General features: G+C 35.7%; 1 protein-coding gene and 1 long non-coding RNA gene across 3 annotated transcripts; both read left to right on the top strand.

The window, feature by feature from the left end:
- Nucleotides 1-210: 210 nt before the first annotated feature.
- LOC131656058 (uncharacterized) lies at nucleotides 211-3489 on the top strand. 2 transcript variants are annotated; one of them, XR_009299960.1, is made up of 7 exons: nucleotides 211-753; nucleotides 1284-1504; nucleotides 1602-1723; nucleotides 1978-2100; nucleotides 2232-2282; nucleotides 3056-3194; nucleotides 3271-3489. It is a non-coding gene; the product is annotated as an uncharacterized LOC131656058 (long non-coding RNA). The 2 variants fall into 2 exon arrangements; XR_009299959.1 differs by having other exon boundaries at nucleotides 1284-1723.
- Nucleotides 3490-5233: 1744 nt separating this feature from the next.
- On the top strand, nucleotides 5234-6817 carry LOC131656057 (protein MAIN-LIKE 1-like). The gene is made up of 2 exons (XM_058925841.1): nucleotides 5234-5922; nucleotides 6001-6817. Exons 1-2 carry the CDS (start codon nucleotides 5236-5238, stop codon nucleotides 6298-6300), a joined length of 987 nt encoding a protein of 328 aa, XP_058781824.1. The 5' UTR covers nucleotides 5234-5235; the 3' UTR covers nucleotides 6301-6817.
- Nucleotides 6818-15496: the final 8679 nt, after the last annotated feature.

Here is a 15496-nt window from a genome sequence, read left to right as displayed (position 1 = left end):
TAAAAAAAGTATAAGAGTTGAAATTCTTTTTATGAGAATTATAGACCAGTTTTGAGAATAAAACCCCAATTTTGACACATATTGCACCAATTATCTACCACTAAATTACCCCATTCAATCGTTATTTTATTGAAACAAAAATTATTTATACTTACTTACTAATATTATATATTATATTAGTATCTTAAACTAATTCTTCTTATCCTACAACTCTGTAGTGTTAGCAGCTCATGACTCAACTTCAAACAAAATTGAAACCCTAATCCTCTTCACTGTTACGGAACCGCTCCCCCCATCGCGACACCAAATCGATCAAAGGGAAACCATTTTTTACTCTCCAATTCAAGAGATTCCTTTTCAGTCGGGAAGGAGATAGTGACATCGAAGGTGGCGGTGGTGGTGGAGCTGACGCCTTTCATTCTCCGATTGGCTGTAAGTATCGTTCCGTGTTGGCTAACGATCGTGCTCTACTTGAGATGTCTTCCATAGATCCACTATCTTCTTCTTCCTCAACATTTCACAACCTTAATTTCACAACCTTAATTTCACCATGCAATTTCAATCTTATGATATGGTCTTCCGTCGGATTCCGATTCCGTTTTCGTTTAGGTTCTGCTTTGGATCCCTATTCAGGAGCTTCGGAAGCAGGTTTTCTTTTATCACGGTATGTTCAAAATTTGCAGAGTAAATTGTTGGTTGAAGATTGACACAAAACTCAGTCTCAAATGTTGCTTATGGAACTTGTTGAGTCAGGTTTTTCTCTTCTTTCCTCTTTGTCTTGACATCAATATGTTCTATTGTTCTATTTATTTTACATGCTTTGAGTCTTTGAGTTGTTATTAGTACATATACTAAAACAACATAAATAAAGGTTAAGGGGATGTTTGAGCTTTATACTTGAAAACTTGAGTTTGCTGTGTTTGATTTTCCTCTAAATTAATTATCTGTATTTTTGGGGCTATTAGTAAAACTCATGTAGCACCTTGTTGTTCATGTTAAATGTTTAACTAAAATGATTTTTGGGCTTAGATCTAGATATTTGTATCAGAGCTTTTATGAAAAGTGTGTAAGTTAGACAAAAATAAAAATGACTCGGGAGAAACTAAGTAATTTTAACGGGCATGAGTTAATTATAAGATATGAAATTAATAACATAAAGTTCATGTAAAATTAGTCATACTAGAGCTGCATCCATGAAAAAAAGATCATGTAAAATTATTTGAATTCCAAACACTGTTGATTAATGCTTATTTATCTTACTCAATGTTGCAATTGTGTTGCAGCTCTGTGCTGTGTTGCAATTGTATTGGATCAACTATTCGTTCCTGTTTGGTATCAGACATGGAACTGAGTTGGATCATAGAGAAGTATTCCTTCTCACAACTGGCCATGCAGTGATTGCAGTTCTAGGTTTCTTGGTAAATTGCAGCTTGAGTTTTCTTTTTGTAAGTTCAATCTTTTTGGAATATTTGGGGTGTTAGTAATGGAACTGATTCAATACTGTGTAAGTTCAATCTTTTTGTAAAAAAACATTTGAGGTGTTAGTAATGGAACTGATTCAATAAGTACACTTGGCTTTCTTACCTTCAAATTTTCTCTAGGTTGATGTGAATGGTGGAACAAACATGACCGGCGAATTGCTACTCTTGAGTTTGACTTTGACAGGAAGTCAATGGGTGTTATTGTTGACACTGGTGTGGGGAAAAACTTGATGTTGGTTAAGGTATTCTCTCTTTCTAGTACAACATATAAGATAGCTTTTTTTCTTTAATGGTGAATCTTCTACCCATTTTTATTTGAGTAAGGTCTTTTTATTGTTCTTCTGGAATAAGCTTAATGGATTCTTCTGTATTGACAAGTTTATTGCTGAACATCAAGTTGATGAAATTGTAATTGATTTTTGGCAATGATTTCTTGAATCCAGATTTTATTGATAATTTTATTGCTGTTCAACTTGGATTCATTTCTTGAATCCAGATTTGCAGAAGCAACTATGTATATGGCATCAAAGCTGAATTTAGATGGAATATCAACATGAATCTCAACCACGTGTTTTCTTTTGAGCAACTCACCACATGAACTCTTTATCTCTCCACTGGGGTAAGCTTCCTCTGAATGTTTGTTTTGAATTTGTTCTAAGTTCTAACACACTATATATCTTGAAAATTGAAATTGTCTTGCTGTTTAAAGTTTGGAATATTTATCTAACTTACAATGCGTTAATGCTGCAGAATTTGCAAAAAGATTTGCTGGCCAATCCAAGCGCTCATTCTTTTGATGAGGTATTTCTCATTTTCAACTTTATAGATGATTTGGTTGTTGTTTTTGCAATAATGTATTGGCTTTCTCATTATGGAAGTCTTTCATTACGGTTTTCTTTTGGTGCATTTGAATGGGACCATGAATCATGATGCTCTTATTTGGAAATATTCTTCTAGCTTGAAATAGGAAATATTTGGAATCATGATGCTATAATGAATGAGATTATTAATACCATGGCAACTTTAATTTGCTGTTTCTATTCAATAGATGTTGTGATCCGGACATATTCTGGGTGTTAGCATATATACTAATACTATCCTATAGTCTTTATATTCTCTTACTCTTTCGATTAAACTCATCACGCTGTCATGCTACGGGGGAGGATAAGAAAAGGAGCAGCCATGGTCGCATCTGGAATAAGTTTATGACATGTTAATAAGTTAATTTCTATAAATAGTTTATGACAGGAAATATATCATATGACAATTTGAACCAATTTGTTGTATAAATAGTTTATGACATGTTAATAAGTTAATTTCTGTATATCTTCACAAGTTCTCAAATATTTGAGTAATTTACTGATAAGAAGGAATAAGGAAATAAGTAGCCAGTTTGACAGCAATGCATTTTCTCTTTTTTGGCTAATCATGATTTGGTCTTGCAATCTGAGTAGGTAAAGCAAGGTTTGGGTTGGACTTCTAAGTTTTTTTAATTTAGTTCCATAAATGATTCTCCTATAGAATATCTTTGTTTCCTGCTCTCTTAATTTATCTTTGTATATATTTAATGGCAGCTAGCTTTGCTGTTGCATCAAGAATTGAATAGTTCACCTCGTGTACCCCGTGCACGCCAGCTTGCCACAGCTAACTTCTACTAGTGCTACAAACATGCTAATGAAGCGAGCATCGGTTGGAGGAAAGGATAACTATTTGGTAAGATGTTGTTCCCACAATTGAAAATTATTATTGCGAATAGTTTCTTATTATATACACATGTATTCAAATGCAGGCTTAATCAATGATATAATGAGCAAGGGCAGGCACATAACAGAGAGCGATAGAACCGGAGAACTTTGTAGCAGATTTTATAGTAACTTGTTCTATAAATTTGTATTATAATTCAAAATATTTTAAATTATAATTTTATTTTTATATTATGGTTACATAGTCACATTATAAAAATATTTTAGATTTTTATAATGTTTCAAAAGTTAATAAATTTTTTTTAATTTGAGATAGAAATTACCTGCGGATTTACCTGCGGAATTTAGTTTCCTGCGGATTTAGCTGCGGAATTTTCCTGCGGATTTACCTGCTGAAAATTTCCTGCGGATTTACCTGCGGAACTAACTGCGGAACTTGCTGCCGAAAATATTACCCACGAAGGTTTTAGCTGGGGACATAAAACCGCAGGAAAATCCGCAGGAAACGTGTTTCCTGCGGAAATTTAGCTAAAATCCGCAGGTAAATCCGCAGGAAATTTGAATATTTCTAGTAGTGCATGTGGGGGAAAATACCAGTTATTATTAGATAATCATGATAACAATATTAAGAATGGCATATTTCTAAAAGGTTGTCAACCAAATCTTACCCTAGGCTTTTTTCTGGCCAGCTTTCCTAAATACTCTATTTTTTTTCTTCTCTTTTTGTGATAAATCATGAATATATGCAAATCACATTATCACCTAACTATGCTTGAAGAATTTGGCTAACAAATTTGGATCCCGAATTTCTGGATTTCTTAAATTTTTTGGAAAATTCTTTGCCCACCTCCCAACCTTCTAGGTCACCTCCGGTGAAAAATCACATATACCCTTGACTTCGGAAATGCATTTTCGAAATGCAAGAAAAATGTGTTTTCGGAGATGCATCTCCGAAAGCGCTTTTTTTTTTTTCAAAATTTGACTTATTTCGGAAATGCATTTCCGAAAACACCATTTCGGAAGTTCATTTCCGAAATATTGCGCGTTTTGCAGATTAAGCAAAACAGCCCCCCTCCCCATTCATTTACCCTAATTCAACATCAAACACAACCCCAGAGAAATTTTGTGCAAACACATCCAAGGCTACATCCAAGGCTACATCAAAGGCTCCAATAACCTTGCTATACTACATTCAAAAGCCCTCTAATCTCTTCAATCGGTAAGCATTTCGAGTTTTAGATCTATGATTAAAATTCATATTAGAGTGTTTACAAATAGCAAAAAATGTATTAGGTTAGGTTGGTACTGATATTTAGGGTGTTTAGAATGATTAAACATAGTTTTGAAGCTTGTTTTTGGGGTCTGCCATGGAAGTTGCAGAAAACTTCCTCGCAGGGGTGTTTCGGAACTTCATTTCCGAAAACACCTCCATTCCCAATTTCAGAAATGAACTTCCGAATTGTATCAGAAGTGCAATTTTTTTTAGTTCTTTATGTTGTCTCGCATATTAATCGATTTCAATTGTTTTCAGGAACATGTCAGACAACCAAGCACGCATCAGACAAGGTAGAGAGACCCAGACTGCGTCGGCTCGACGCGAGCGGGCGGCGGCGCAGCTGGCGTCGACACAGGGACGGGGGCAGGGCCGGGGATGACGTGTGCGAGTTCCCGTGGAGATGGACGAGGGTACCTCTACATCTGGATCGAGGAGTCGTCTGGCTCGGGTATCTCCTTCCCGCTAGCGAGAGGAGGAGGAGGTGGCAGTGTCATACCACGAGGCGGAGGAGATACCAGATGTTGACCCTCCACTCGGGGAGGAGGATGAGCAGGAGGAGGGCTACCCAGGAGGGCCCAGTGACACTTCCGTGCTGCTTAGCTACCGCGAGCACGTCGGTCGGCGTATCTGGGAGGGAGAGGTATTTTTTATAATTTGTCCGACTACATTATTTAACCGTTTATAATTTTGACGTTTATTCAATATTTTCTTAACGGTCTATTTAACATACTTTTTTATTTGTTTTTTTTTGTAACAGGAGAGAGAGCCGTTGAAAATGGTGAACCACGCCCGGAAGGTTTTCAGTCTGTTTAAACCGACTGCCGAGTGGTTTAACGACGCGGTGAGAGCTTCAGGGCTTAGTGGGCTCTGCATGACGGGGTATTCCACCATCAGCCACGGCATGCAGGGGGCCTTTGTGGAGCGGTGGCACAAGGAGACGTCTTCTTTCCACTTACCGGTTGGGAAGATGACGATCACCTTGCATGATGTGCAGTGTCTTCTCCACCTGCCGATCAGGGGGGCGCTGTTGCACCACTCCCGGATCCAGAGGATCGAAGCCAGTGAGTGGATGGCGCTCTATTTGGGTATGGAGCCCGAAGTTGCTCACTTTGAGTGCATCACGACCTGTGGGCCTCATACCCGGTTCACCACACTAAGCACTTATTTCGAGCACCACCTAGTGGCGGCGGCCGAAGCCGAGGATGCGGGTGGCGACCTATTTACACATTATCACCGTGGCTGCGCTCTCCGGTGCTGGTACATGTATGTGGTAGGCGCTGCGATCTTTGTGGACAAGAGTGCGAGGTACGTCGACGTGACCTACCTCCGCTACTTCATGGACTTGACCACCGTTCACCAGTGGAACTGGGGGGCAACTACTCTGGCATACCTATACCAGAAGCTGAATGAGGCCTCCAACTGGAGGACGAGGCAATTGACCGAATCCTACACACTACTTACGGTACGTTTCATTTTAATTGTTTCGTATTTATTTATGTTTCGTATTTATTTTTAATACATTATCGTGTTTGTGTTTCAGAGCTGGATCATCTCTTACTTCTCCCGCATCCACGACTTCCACATTGATCCTGATTACGATGATGCCATGCCCAGGGCCGCCAGATACGTTCTCCAGAGGGGGAACAATGCAGTGGGACCATACCGTGGGTACCTGGACCGCACGATGCATGATGACGTCACTTGGAGGCCATTCAGCGACTACACTCATATTGTCCCCTTTGACGGCATATCTTTATATTCTGGCTGGTTGGCATGCAGGACCAGCACCATGGTTCAGTATCTCCCTGAGCGGTGCATGCGTCAGTTCAGATTTGTGTAGATGATACCCAGGTCACCTTTTGAGGCTGCTCCCGACACAGTGACCCGAGTGCACTCACTGCCATATTTGAGGATTGGGAGAATCATGTGGTACCAGAGGAGTATCGTCGCATTCGGGTCACCCAGGACTGGCACAGTGTGGAGGGATACGTCACATGGTTCTATCGGGTGTCACATCCTCTGCTGACACCCGACGCTCCCGGCGCTCTTAGGCCAGCACACGAGGAGATCCTAGAGAACCAGCAGGCCGAGGATGATCACGCCATTGATCTCTTGCCGATCTGCCAGCGGATAGAGATGCTTGGGCGGGACGCGTTGGATCGAGGTGTCGTTCATCAGGGCGGTCTAGAGGCAGTCGCCGTGATGGAGATGACCGTCACTGATGCGGGCCGTGCGGCGGCATACAGGCGGCAGAGGAGGTCCCAGGGAGAGAGGGTTAGGCATACCCAGTAGTGGTCGGGTTTATTTTTTTTTGTTTTCGGATTGTATCTTTCGCACACTATTATTATTTGGATTTGGATCGGCTTGTATATATTACTACTTTTATCATATTAGTATTTTCTGTTTATATGTCGCTTATTTTATTTGCTGTCTTCCTTTAATTAAAAATACGAGACTGTTTCCAAAAACATAAAAAAAACACAGTTTCTGCATAATTCAGAAGTTCATTTCTGAAACCCTCCAAAATCTGAAAAAATGTGTTTTCGGAAATGCATCTCCGAAAACACCCCCCCATTTAGTGTTTTCGGAGATGCACTTTCGAAGTCTGAAAAATTTTTAAAAAAAAATACTTCGGAAATGCATTTCCGAAGCAGGGGTAAAGTGGAGTTTTCGCTGGGGGTGACCCCCATAGGGAGGTGGGTAAAGAAATTTTCAACTTTTTTGTTAAAATAAGGATGTATAGTTTCTTTTCATATGATGTTGTTCGAATTGACTTGTACTTTAAGAATAAAGACGAAAATGATTAATACATTAAAAATTAGTTTCTTGACTCTTCAATAAGCGTGTCTTGTTAAAAACTTTTGTTTAAAAGTGAAACACACACATAAAGGGAAGATGAAATTTAAATGTAGAAAAAAATTATTTTATGGATGAATTAGTTTAGGATGTATTTGCAATGTGTATTTTACTAAAGAGATATTTTGAGGTGAATGTAATGGTTGACTTTTTATCATCTTGTTAAACTGTTAAAAAAATTATTAGTTTGAGTATTGTGGATAATAGTCATATATTAGATAGAAATATGGTGACTTGAATATTTATAAGTGGGAGAACAGACTCCCCAATTACCTTAAAGTTTTAGGTGATTAAGTTGTGTGTCTTTTACAAAGGTGTATTGCTCACGGGAAGGTCCCACAAAGTAGAATGCTCCTCGTTCAACTCTCATTGTTGCGCTAACATAAACCACCGAAGGTACAACCGAATTCGCCTCTAGTGCAACAAATTCCTCTTTTTTCCCGAGTCTTTTTCTTTATGAGGTTTTCTTTTAATTTCTTCTTTTGTAAGGGATTCTCCTTGTAAGACCTCAATTTGAATTATTATTATTATTTTAATATTATGTTAATATTTATTAGTATTTTTATTATTTAAATAATAGGTATTTATTAATATTAGTGATTATTTAATGATATTGAAGTCCTTATGTAACAAACTAATATGAAGTTCTTATGTGACTGAGATGGAATTATGTTCCAAAGAAATTATCGTGAAGCCCTTATGTGGTAATACAAACAAATGTGTTTCAAAAGAGGAAGCTGGTTTGGGAGGATTATTGTTAATGTTTGTTCGTGCATCATACTAGTGTGAAAGTAGGTCCAATTTTGGGAAGTGTTATAGTATGGCGTAGCTCGCATGTAATCTTAGGCATTGCATGTCTATGAGTGTCTAGAAGAGTGTCGTAGTATGAATGTAGCTCACATGTACTCCTAAGTTTTGGAACTAGGGAGAATGTCGTGTGCTCCTCATAAAATACTCATGTTGTCACAAGATATTCAACTCCTGAAACAATTCCATTTGATAGTAATTCATGTTAGTTTTCCAACGCTTCAAACAACAACTCATTTGGACTTACAAATCAAAAGTTATGGCAAAAACAAGGATAACAAGTATATTGCACAAATCACCACGTCATTGCTGAAGTCTTGTGCGGAGAACGCGCGCCTACATGGGCTGACGCCCATCACACCTCTTAGGGTTCATCTTCCTCAGCGGGATGAAAGTCGGACTGCCAGTGAGGCTGACGTTTGTCATCGCTGCGCAAAATACATAATTTTCTGCGTTTTTCATCGTTGGAGACCTTCTTGAACTCTGATTTCGATTCCGTAAAAACACTGATCTCAAAATTCGACGTACTACAATTATTTAATGATTAAAATAACAATGTAACACATATAATTCTCAATTTTCTCAAAAATATATTAACCCCAAAGCTTTAAACCTTCATCAATGGTGGAAAAATTAACAATTTCAAAACAATTATACACAAAAATACACATCAGTTCAGCCAATAAACATCATAATATCATAGAAACTCAAAATTTCATGAATAACTCAATGTCCTATTGGAGGTTAAGAACTCCTCTATGTCTACCCCTCCCTCATGCATATACATGTTTATTGATAATTCTCCCCCTTTACCTGATTATCCTAGCAGTGAAAAATTCTGATTTGATGAAACCTTCTCTTCTCCAACTCTAAGCCTCTTGCACTTATTCTTGACCTAACTTTTTCTTTGATTTTTCACGTACGGATAAAATTTCCCTTCTAACTCTAACATCCTTTTTATAACAACAATATGCCCTTAATTTAGATTTCCCAACCCTATCCTCACATACTCACAAAAAATTCACTATTATCCTTCCTTCAATTTTTGTTTTATTAAAATTCTATTTTAACATTATAATTACTACTACTAAAATATTATATTATACTAATAATATTCCATTACTGCCTTTATTTTATTTAATTCAATGAAGAGCTACTAATTATAATTATTTTTAAATAACTCTCTCTCTTAACCAATCTATACTCCACACACCCCATTATTCTCACTACATCCCAAAAAAATAAAACACATAATTCATTAGTTTTAAATAAAACATTTAAAACACATAAATAATATATTTAAATAATTAAATAATCAAACGGAAAATTTGGGTTGTTACAATTCTTCTTTTCCCTTCTTTCTACGTTTTAGATTTCTGTTGCTATGATCTGTAACATTGGGTAGGCGAACGAAGTTATTTCTTTATTACGTTGTTATTTGAGGGTTGGATGTTATACTCTCGACATTTAGTGTTTATCATTGACGCTTTTGCCACATTTTTTTAAATTTTAGTAAATTATTTTTATGAGACTTATTTAATTGCAAAGCATGCTTAGTTGATAAATTCCGCTACAATGATACCCTATGTGAAGAGAGTTTTGTAGAGCGTTCAAGAAGAAGTTGACGAATGCTCCTGTTTCAATTTTGTTGGATCCGAATGAACTTTTTGTGGTATATGGTGATGCTTCAAAGAAGGGTCTAAGAGGTGTGCCAATATAGAATGATCAGGTTGTTGCTTACGCTTCTAAATAGTTGAAAGTTCATGAAAGGAATTATCCTACGTATGACTTTGGAGGCATTATATTTTTGGCTCAAGATTTGAACTATTCAGTGATCACAAGAGTTTGAAGTGCTTTTTTATTAGAAATAACTGAATATGAGGTAGAGAAGATGGCTTGAATTCCTTAAAGATTATGATTTTTGTTTAAATTACCATCCGGGTAAAGCGAATGTGGTAGCTGATGCGTTGAGCAAGAAGTCCTTGCACATGTAGATGCTTAAGGTTCGAGAAATATAATTGATCGAGCAATTCATAGATATGAGCTTGGTGAATGAAGAAAACTCCAAACACTATTAAGTTGTGTATGTTGAAGTTAACTAGTGGTATTCTGGAAGAGATTAGAAAAGGCCATAAAATCAACTTGGGATTGATGGATTGATTAATGTTGATCAATCAGGGTAAAAGTGGAGAATTTAGAATCGGCGGGAACGATGTGATCATATTCGGAGATAGAGTTTGCATTCTAGATGTGCCAAAACTTAAATAGAGTATTCTTGAGGAAGGTTATAGAAGTGGTTTGAGTAATTATCACGGTGCTACTAATATGTATAAAGACTTGAAGAAATTCTTTGAGTGACCTGGTATGATGAGGGAGGTAGTTGAGTTTGTTTATGCTTGTTTGATTTGCCAAAATTCAAAGATTGAACATCAAAAGTTGTTGGTTATGATGCAACCGTTGAGCATTCCTTAGTGGAAACAGGATATCATTTTTATGGATTTTGTGACGAGTATGCCTAAGACGACGAAGGGACGTGACTCCATTTTGGTGATTATGGATAAGCTAACTAAATTAGCTTATTTCATTCTGATTAAGACCACTTATCCTTTGAAAAGGTTGGCTGAGTTGTATATTGACAAGATTGTCAATTTGCATGGTATTCCTTCGTGTATTGTGTCAGATAGAGATATGAGGTTTACGTCGAGGTTTTGGAAGAGTTTGTTGAAAACCTTGATTACAAAGTTGCGGTTGAGTTCGACTTACCATCCGTAGATCGATGGTCAGACAGAGAGGACACTATCCAATCCTTAAAGGACTTATTGAGAGCTTGTGTGCTAGAACAAAGAGGTGTTTGAGATAGCTTTTTACCATTGATCGAGTTTACCTACCACCACAGTTTCATTCGAGTATTGGAATGACATTGTTCGAAGCCTTGTATGGGAAGAGGTGTATGACTCCTTTGGGTTACTATAAGTCAGGCGAGAGTGTTGCGCTCGCACCTAATATTTTTTAATAGACAACTGAGAAAATTAACCTGATTCAAGAGAACATGAGAGCATCTCAGAGTCGACAGAAGAGTTATCTTGATAAGAGGTGGAAAGCTCTTGAGTTTGAAGAAGGTGATCATGTGTTTTTGAGAGTTACTTTGGTAACTAGTGTTGGTCGAGTTTTGCAGTCTCAAAAGCTCACGTTGTGTTTTGTTGATCTGTACCAAATTTTGAAGAGGATAAGAGTGATGTCCTATCAGATTTCCTTTCCTCTGTTGCTTGCTAATGTTCAAGATGTGTTTCATATGTCTTAATTGAGAAGATACATTTTAGATCTGTCTCATGTGATCCAAGTGGATGATGTGCAAGTGAGAGATAACTTGACTGTTCTGGTATCACCCATGCATATAGAGGATGGGAGCTTGAGAGCCAGTTAGGGAGTCGTATCCGACTCTATTTACTTAAGGTAATTTTTAGGGAGAAAATTCTTTAAGTGGGGGAGAGTTGTAACACCACAGTTTTTATTAAAGTAATTTGATTTTTGTGATTTATATGTATTTGTATGGGTGGTAACTAAATATTTTAGTGGTTTAAGGTTGTGTGACCTTAAGGTAGGGGTGTGGAGAGATTTGAATATTTGTTGAGATTAATTAGAATGACTAGAAAATTAGAATTTTTGTTAACTAAATAAAAATTATAAAATGGGAGTAATTGGTAGAAATATTTAATTGTTAGTTAAATAATTAAAACTAATTGAAAAAAAATAAGGACAAAGTAGGTATTTTAGTAGTAAGTGAAAATAGAATGGAGAAAGATCAAATTAGAAATTTTTAGTTATTATAAAAAGATGAGTTTAAGTAGTTTGAGAGTCTTTTTGACAATACATGAATTAGGATTGAGAGAAGAACAAAAGACTAGAAGAGCAAAGGCTAGCAGAGAAGAACACCAAAGGCTTATGATTTCAATCATTGAAAATTTAGGTAAGGGGAGAGTTTACTCTAAATAAGTTGTCAATTGCATGAATGGGTAGGGATAATGCCTTGATCTCCATTAGGTTTTCCCCTTTATTTTTAATTGATTGAATGGTTGAATATGATGAATATGAATGTATGATAGTGTGATTAAGTGCTGATATTATGTTGGAAATCTGTGTACAAGAATATGTGCGTAATTCTGTTTTTGAGTTGTGGTTGATTGAAACTAAATTATTGAGTTTTAAAGGTTTTTGGCATAACCTTGTATCATTGAATTTGATGATTTAATTGTGTTAAAACTATGAATTAATTTGAGTATTGCATAGGTTGTAATTTTCTGAGCATTTGACTTTTTATGGAATCGAAATCGAAGGTCCGAAAGGTCTCAAACAATGGAAAATGCATAATTATGCATTCTTCAGCAGTTTAGAACAATGCGAAAAATCCGGCGTTAGCTACGGACCAACCATTGACGATGAGGCTGATTTTGTTAAATTTTGTTTTTACCATAACGTTTGATGTGTAAGTCCAAATGAGTTTCCGTTTGAAGCGTTAGAGAGCTAACACATTGAACTATCTCGTGACAATTTTTAGTGAGATAGTTGAATTGTAGTTTTAGGTATACTTTTGGATTATTTGTGACGATATGTATGTTATTTAGTCAACCGTTGTGGTTCTATAATGATTAGTTAAGAATATGATGAATTAATATGAATAAATGTTGTATGATATTCATGCATTGATATTATGTTTGATTTGAGATGTGTAGTTTTGGTGTGGAATCTACTTTGCTGTTCTTGAGCAGAAATACTATTTTGAAGATATTTTGAGTGTTGTTTATTAATTATGTGAGAATAATTAATTGTTGCAAATTGATGATGAGTTGTGCATATTTTATGATAATTTTGTAATGATTGATTATGCATTTTTGTCGTGGCTGTAGAATAATAATTCGGTGCAGGATTATAATGTTGTTGTCAATGCATGTTGTTTATTGTTGGTTTGGGCCTTAAATGTTGTGGTTGTGGTTGTTGTTGTGTTGCGTTGACTTGTATGACATGCATCATATGACGTACGCGTTGTTGTTGTGAAAGAGGTGAATTTATGAGTTCGGTACGGGACTAGTGGCTTGTCTCAAGCTCGTTGTTGGAGTTTAGTGTGGGGCTCGAGGTTCGGTGTGGAACCTGGTTCGGACGAGGAACCATTTTGTTGAGTTGGTACCACATGCATGAGTTGAGTTGTTGTCTGCATTGCATAAAACATAACTTGTGCACATGTATATTGTGATTACTGGTGTGAATTGAGTTGTTTGACAGGTGCGTGAGATGCGCTGATTTATGTGAATGATGTGATGTGTTGTATGTGAACGATAATGTTTGAATATGACTACCCATTGCTTTCTTTTGCGCTACTTCTTATTTTGAGTGTATTCTCACCCATTGTTGTTTGTTGTGGTATGTGCCCCTCTTCAGAGTACAGGGAAACAGGTAGATGCATAGTAGCTGTTTTAGAGCTGGAGGATGGCGATGAGGTTGTTCTTCTTTTTTGGTCTTTATGCGTTTTAGATTTCTGTTGCTCTGATATGTAACACTAGGTGTGCGAATGATGCTATTTCTTTATTAGGTTTTGTTATTTATACTCTCGACTTTTGGTGTTTATCATTGAGGCTTTTGTCATATTTATTTTAATTTCAATAAAGTATTTTTATGAAACTTATTTAATTGCGAAGGATGCTTAGTTGATGAATTCTACTACGATGATACTCTAAGTGAAGGTGAGCATGCAATGTGAGAGAGGTGTTGAATGTTTTATTTTAAATTATAAGTGTTACATAACAAATTGAGATTTCAGATGAGTGACATCGTAATGTGAAAATGTGATATACTCTTGATTTATTTTGTTATATTACGCGCGAGAAAATTAGGTGTTACAGGGCACACGTCAAAGACTCTATGCAAAACGTGTCTCACCTCACGACACATTTTTAATCTTGCAGGCCACCTCCCTCTCAATTGCAGCAACAACTTGCTATACGTCAATTGCAGCAACAACTTACTATGTCGTATCAAAATCTTACAGTCAATTGCAGCAGGGCCGGTCCTGGGCCAGGGCAAGCAGGCCCATAGCCCAGGGCCTCAAAAAAAATGGGGGCCTCAATTTGGGAGGTATACTTAAAAAATTATAATATTATAATTATAAAATATATATTTATGACCGAAGATTATAAACAGCTAATTGCTTGTGATACAGTGGTTAATACCTCTATTTGAAATGTTACTTTCACCAGTTCGAAACCCTATAATGCCATATTTTTAATTATCATTTTTTTTCATTTGTTCTTTCATTGCTGCCATATTTTTAATTATCATTTTTTTTTCATTTATTCTTTCATCCCTGCCATATTTTTAATTATCATTTCTTTTTTCATTTATTTTTTCATTGCTGTCATATTTTTAATTATCATTTTGTACTTGTGGTAAATAAAAGTAGAGGTAATGCCAAGTAGTGCCATATAAATGACAATTAATATTTCTTAAATTTTAATTATAATTTTTTTTATACAATCAATTAAAATTGAGATTTTTAATCAAATTCATTTTAGTATAAATTTTAAGAATTACTTATATTTATTTTCCTCTACTGCCATATTTTTAATTATCATTTTTTTTCATTTATTCTTTCATTGCAGCCATATTTTTAATTATCATTTTTTACTTGTGGTAAATAAAAGTAGAGGTAATGCCAAGTAGTGTCATATAAATGACAATTAATATTTTTTAAATTTTAATTATAATTTTTTTTATACAATCAATTAAAATTGAGATTTTTAATCAAATTCATTTTAGTATAAATTTTAGGAATTACTTATATGTTACAATTAAAATTATTTTACTATAAATTTTAGATATTATTTATATGTTATAATTAAATATTTAAAAGTTTATGATACAATTAACTTATTTATTATCAAATTTTTATGATGAAATCAAATTCATTATCATTTGTGTTTTGATTTATTATTTTTTTTAATTATAGAAATAAATTTCTTATCAGTCATAATTTCTTACCAGTCAGGTAAACCTGCGAATTAGAGTCAAGACGTTGTTTTAACTTACTCCTAAATCTTTTAGTCATATGATTCAGTTTTCCGCAATTGAAGTAAGAAAAAATACCACTTTCATTTTTTTGAGACGGTGTTCGTTGTCTATCAATTTTGATCTTATCTTCGGGATTTTTTTGCGAGTAAAAAAATTAATTTTTGTTAGGGGTCTATTTTTTTATTCGCCCTGGGTCTCTAAAAAGTCGGGACCGGCCCTGAATTGCAGCAACAACTTGCTATGTCGTATCAAAATCTTACATCAGCGCGCATCGAACATTCAAGTTCTATAGTAAAACAATTATATATTCCTTT

This window comes from Vicia villosa, linkage group LG3 (genome assembly GCF_029867415.1).
Source record: "Vicia villosa cultivar HV-30 ecotype Madison, WI linkage group LG3, Vvil1.0, whole genome shotgun sequence".
Lineage (NCBI taxonomy): Eukaryota > Viridiplantae > Streptophyta > Magnoliopsida > Fabales > Fabaceae > Vicia > Vicia villosa.
This window is presented reverse-complemented; position numbering and strand designations above follow the sequence as displayed.

Excerpts from the sequence above, each read along its gene's own strand:
- LOC131656057 (XM_058925841.1), top strand. The coding sequence starts at position 5,236 with ATGGTGAACCACGCCCGGAAGGTTTTCAGTCTGTTTAAACCGACTGCC. Across the intron at positions 5,923-6,000 it reads AATCCTACACACTACTTACG|AGCTGGATCATCTCTTACTT; the intron begins GTACGTTTCATT and ends TTTGTGTTTCAG.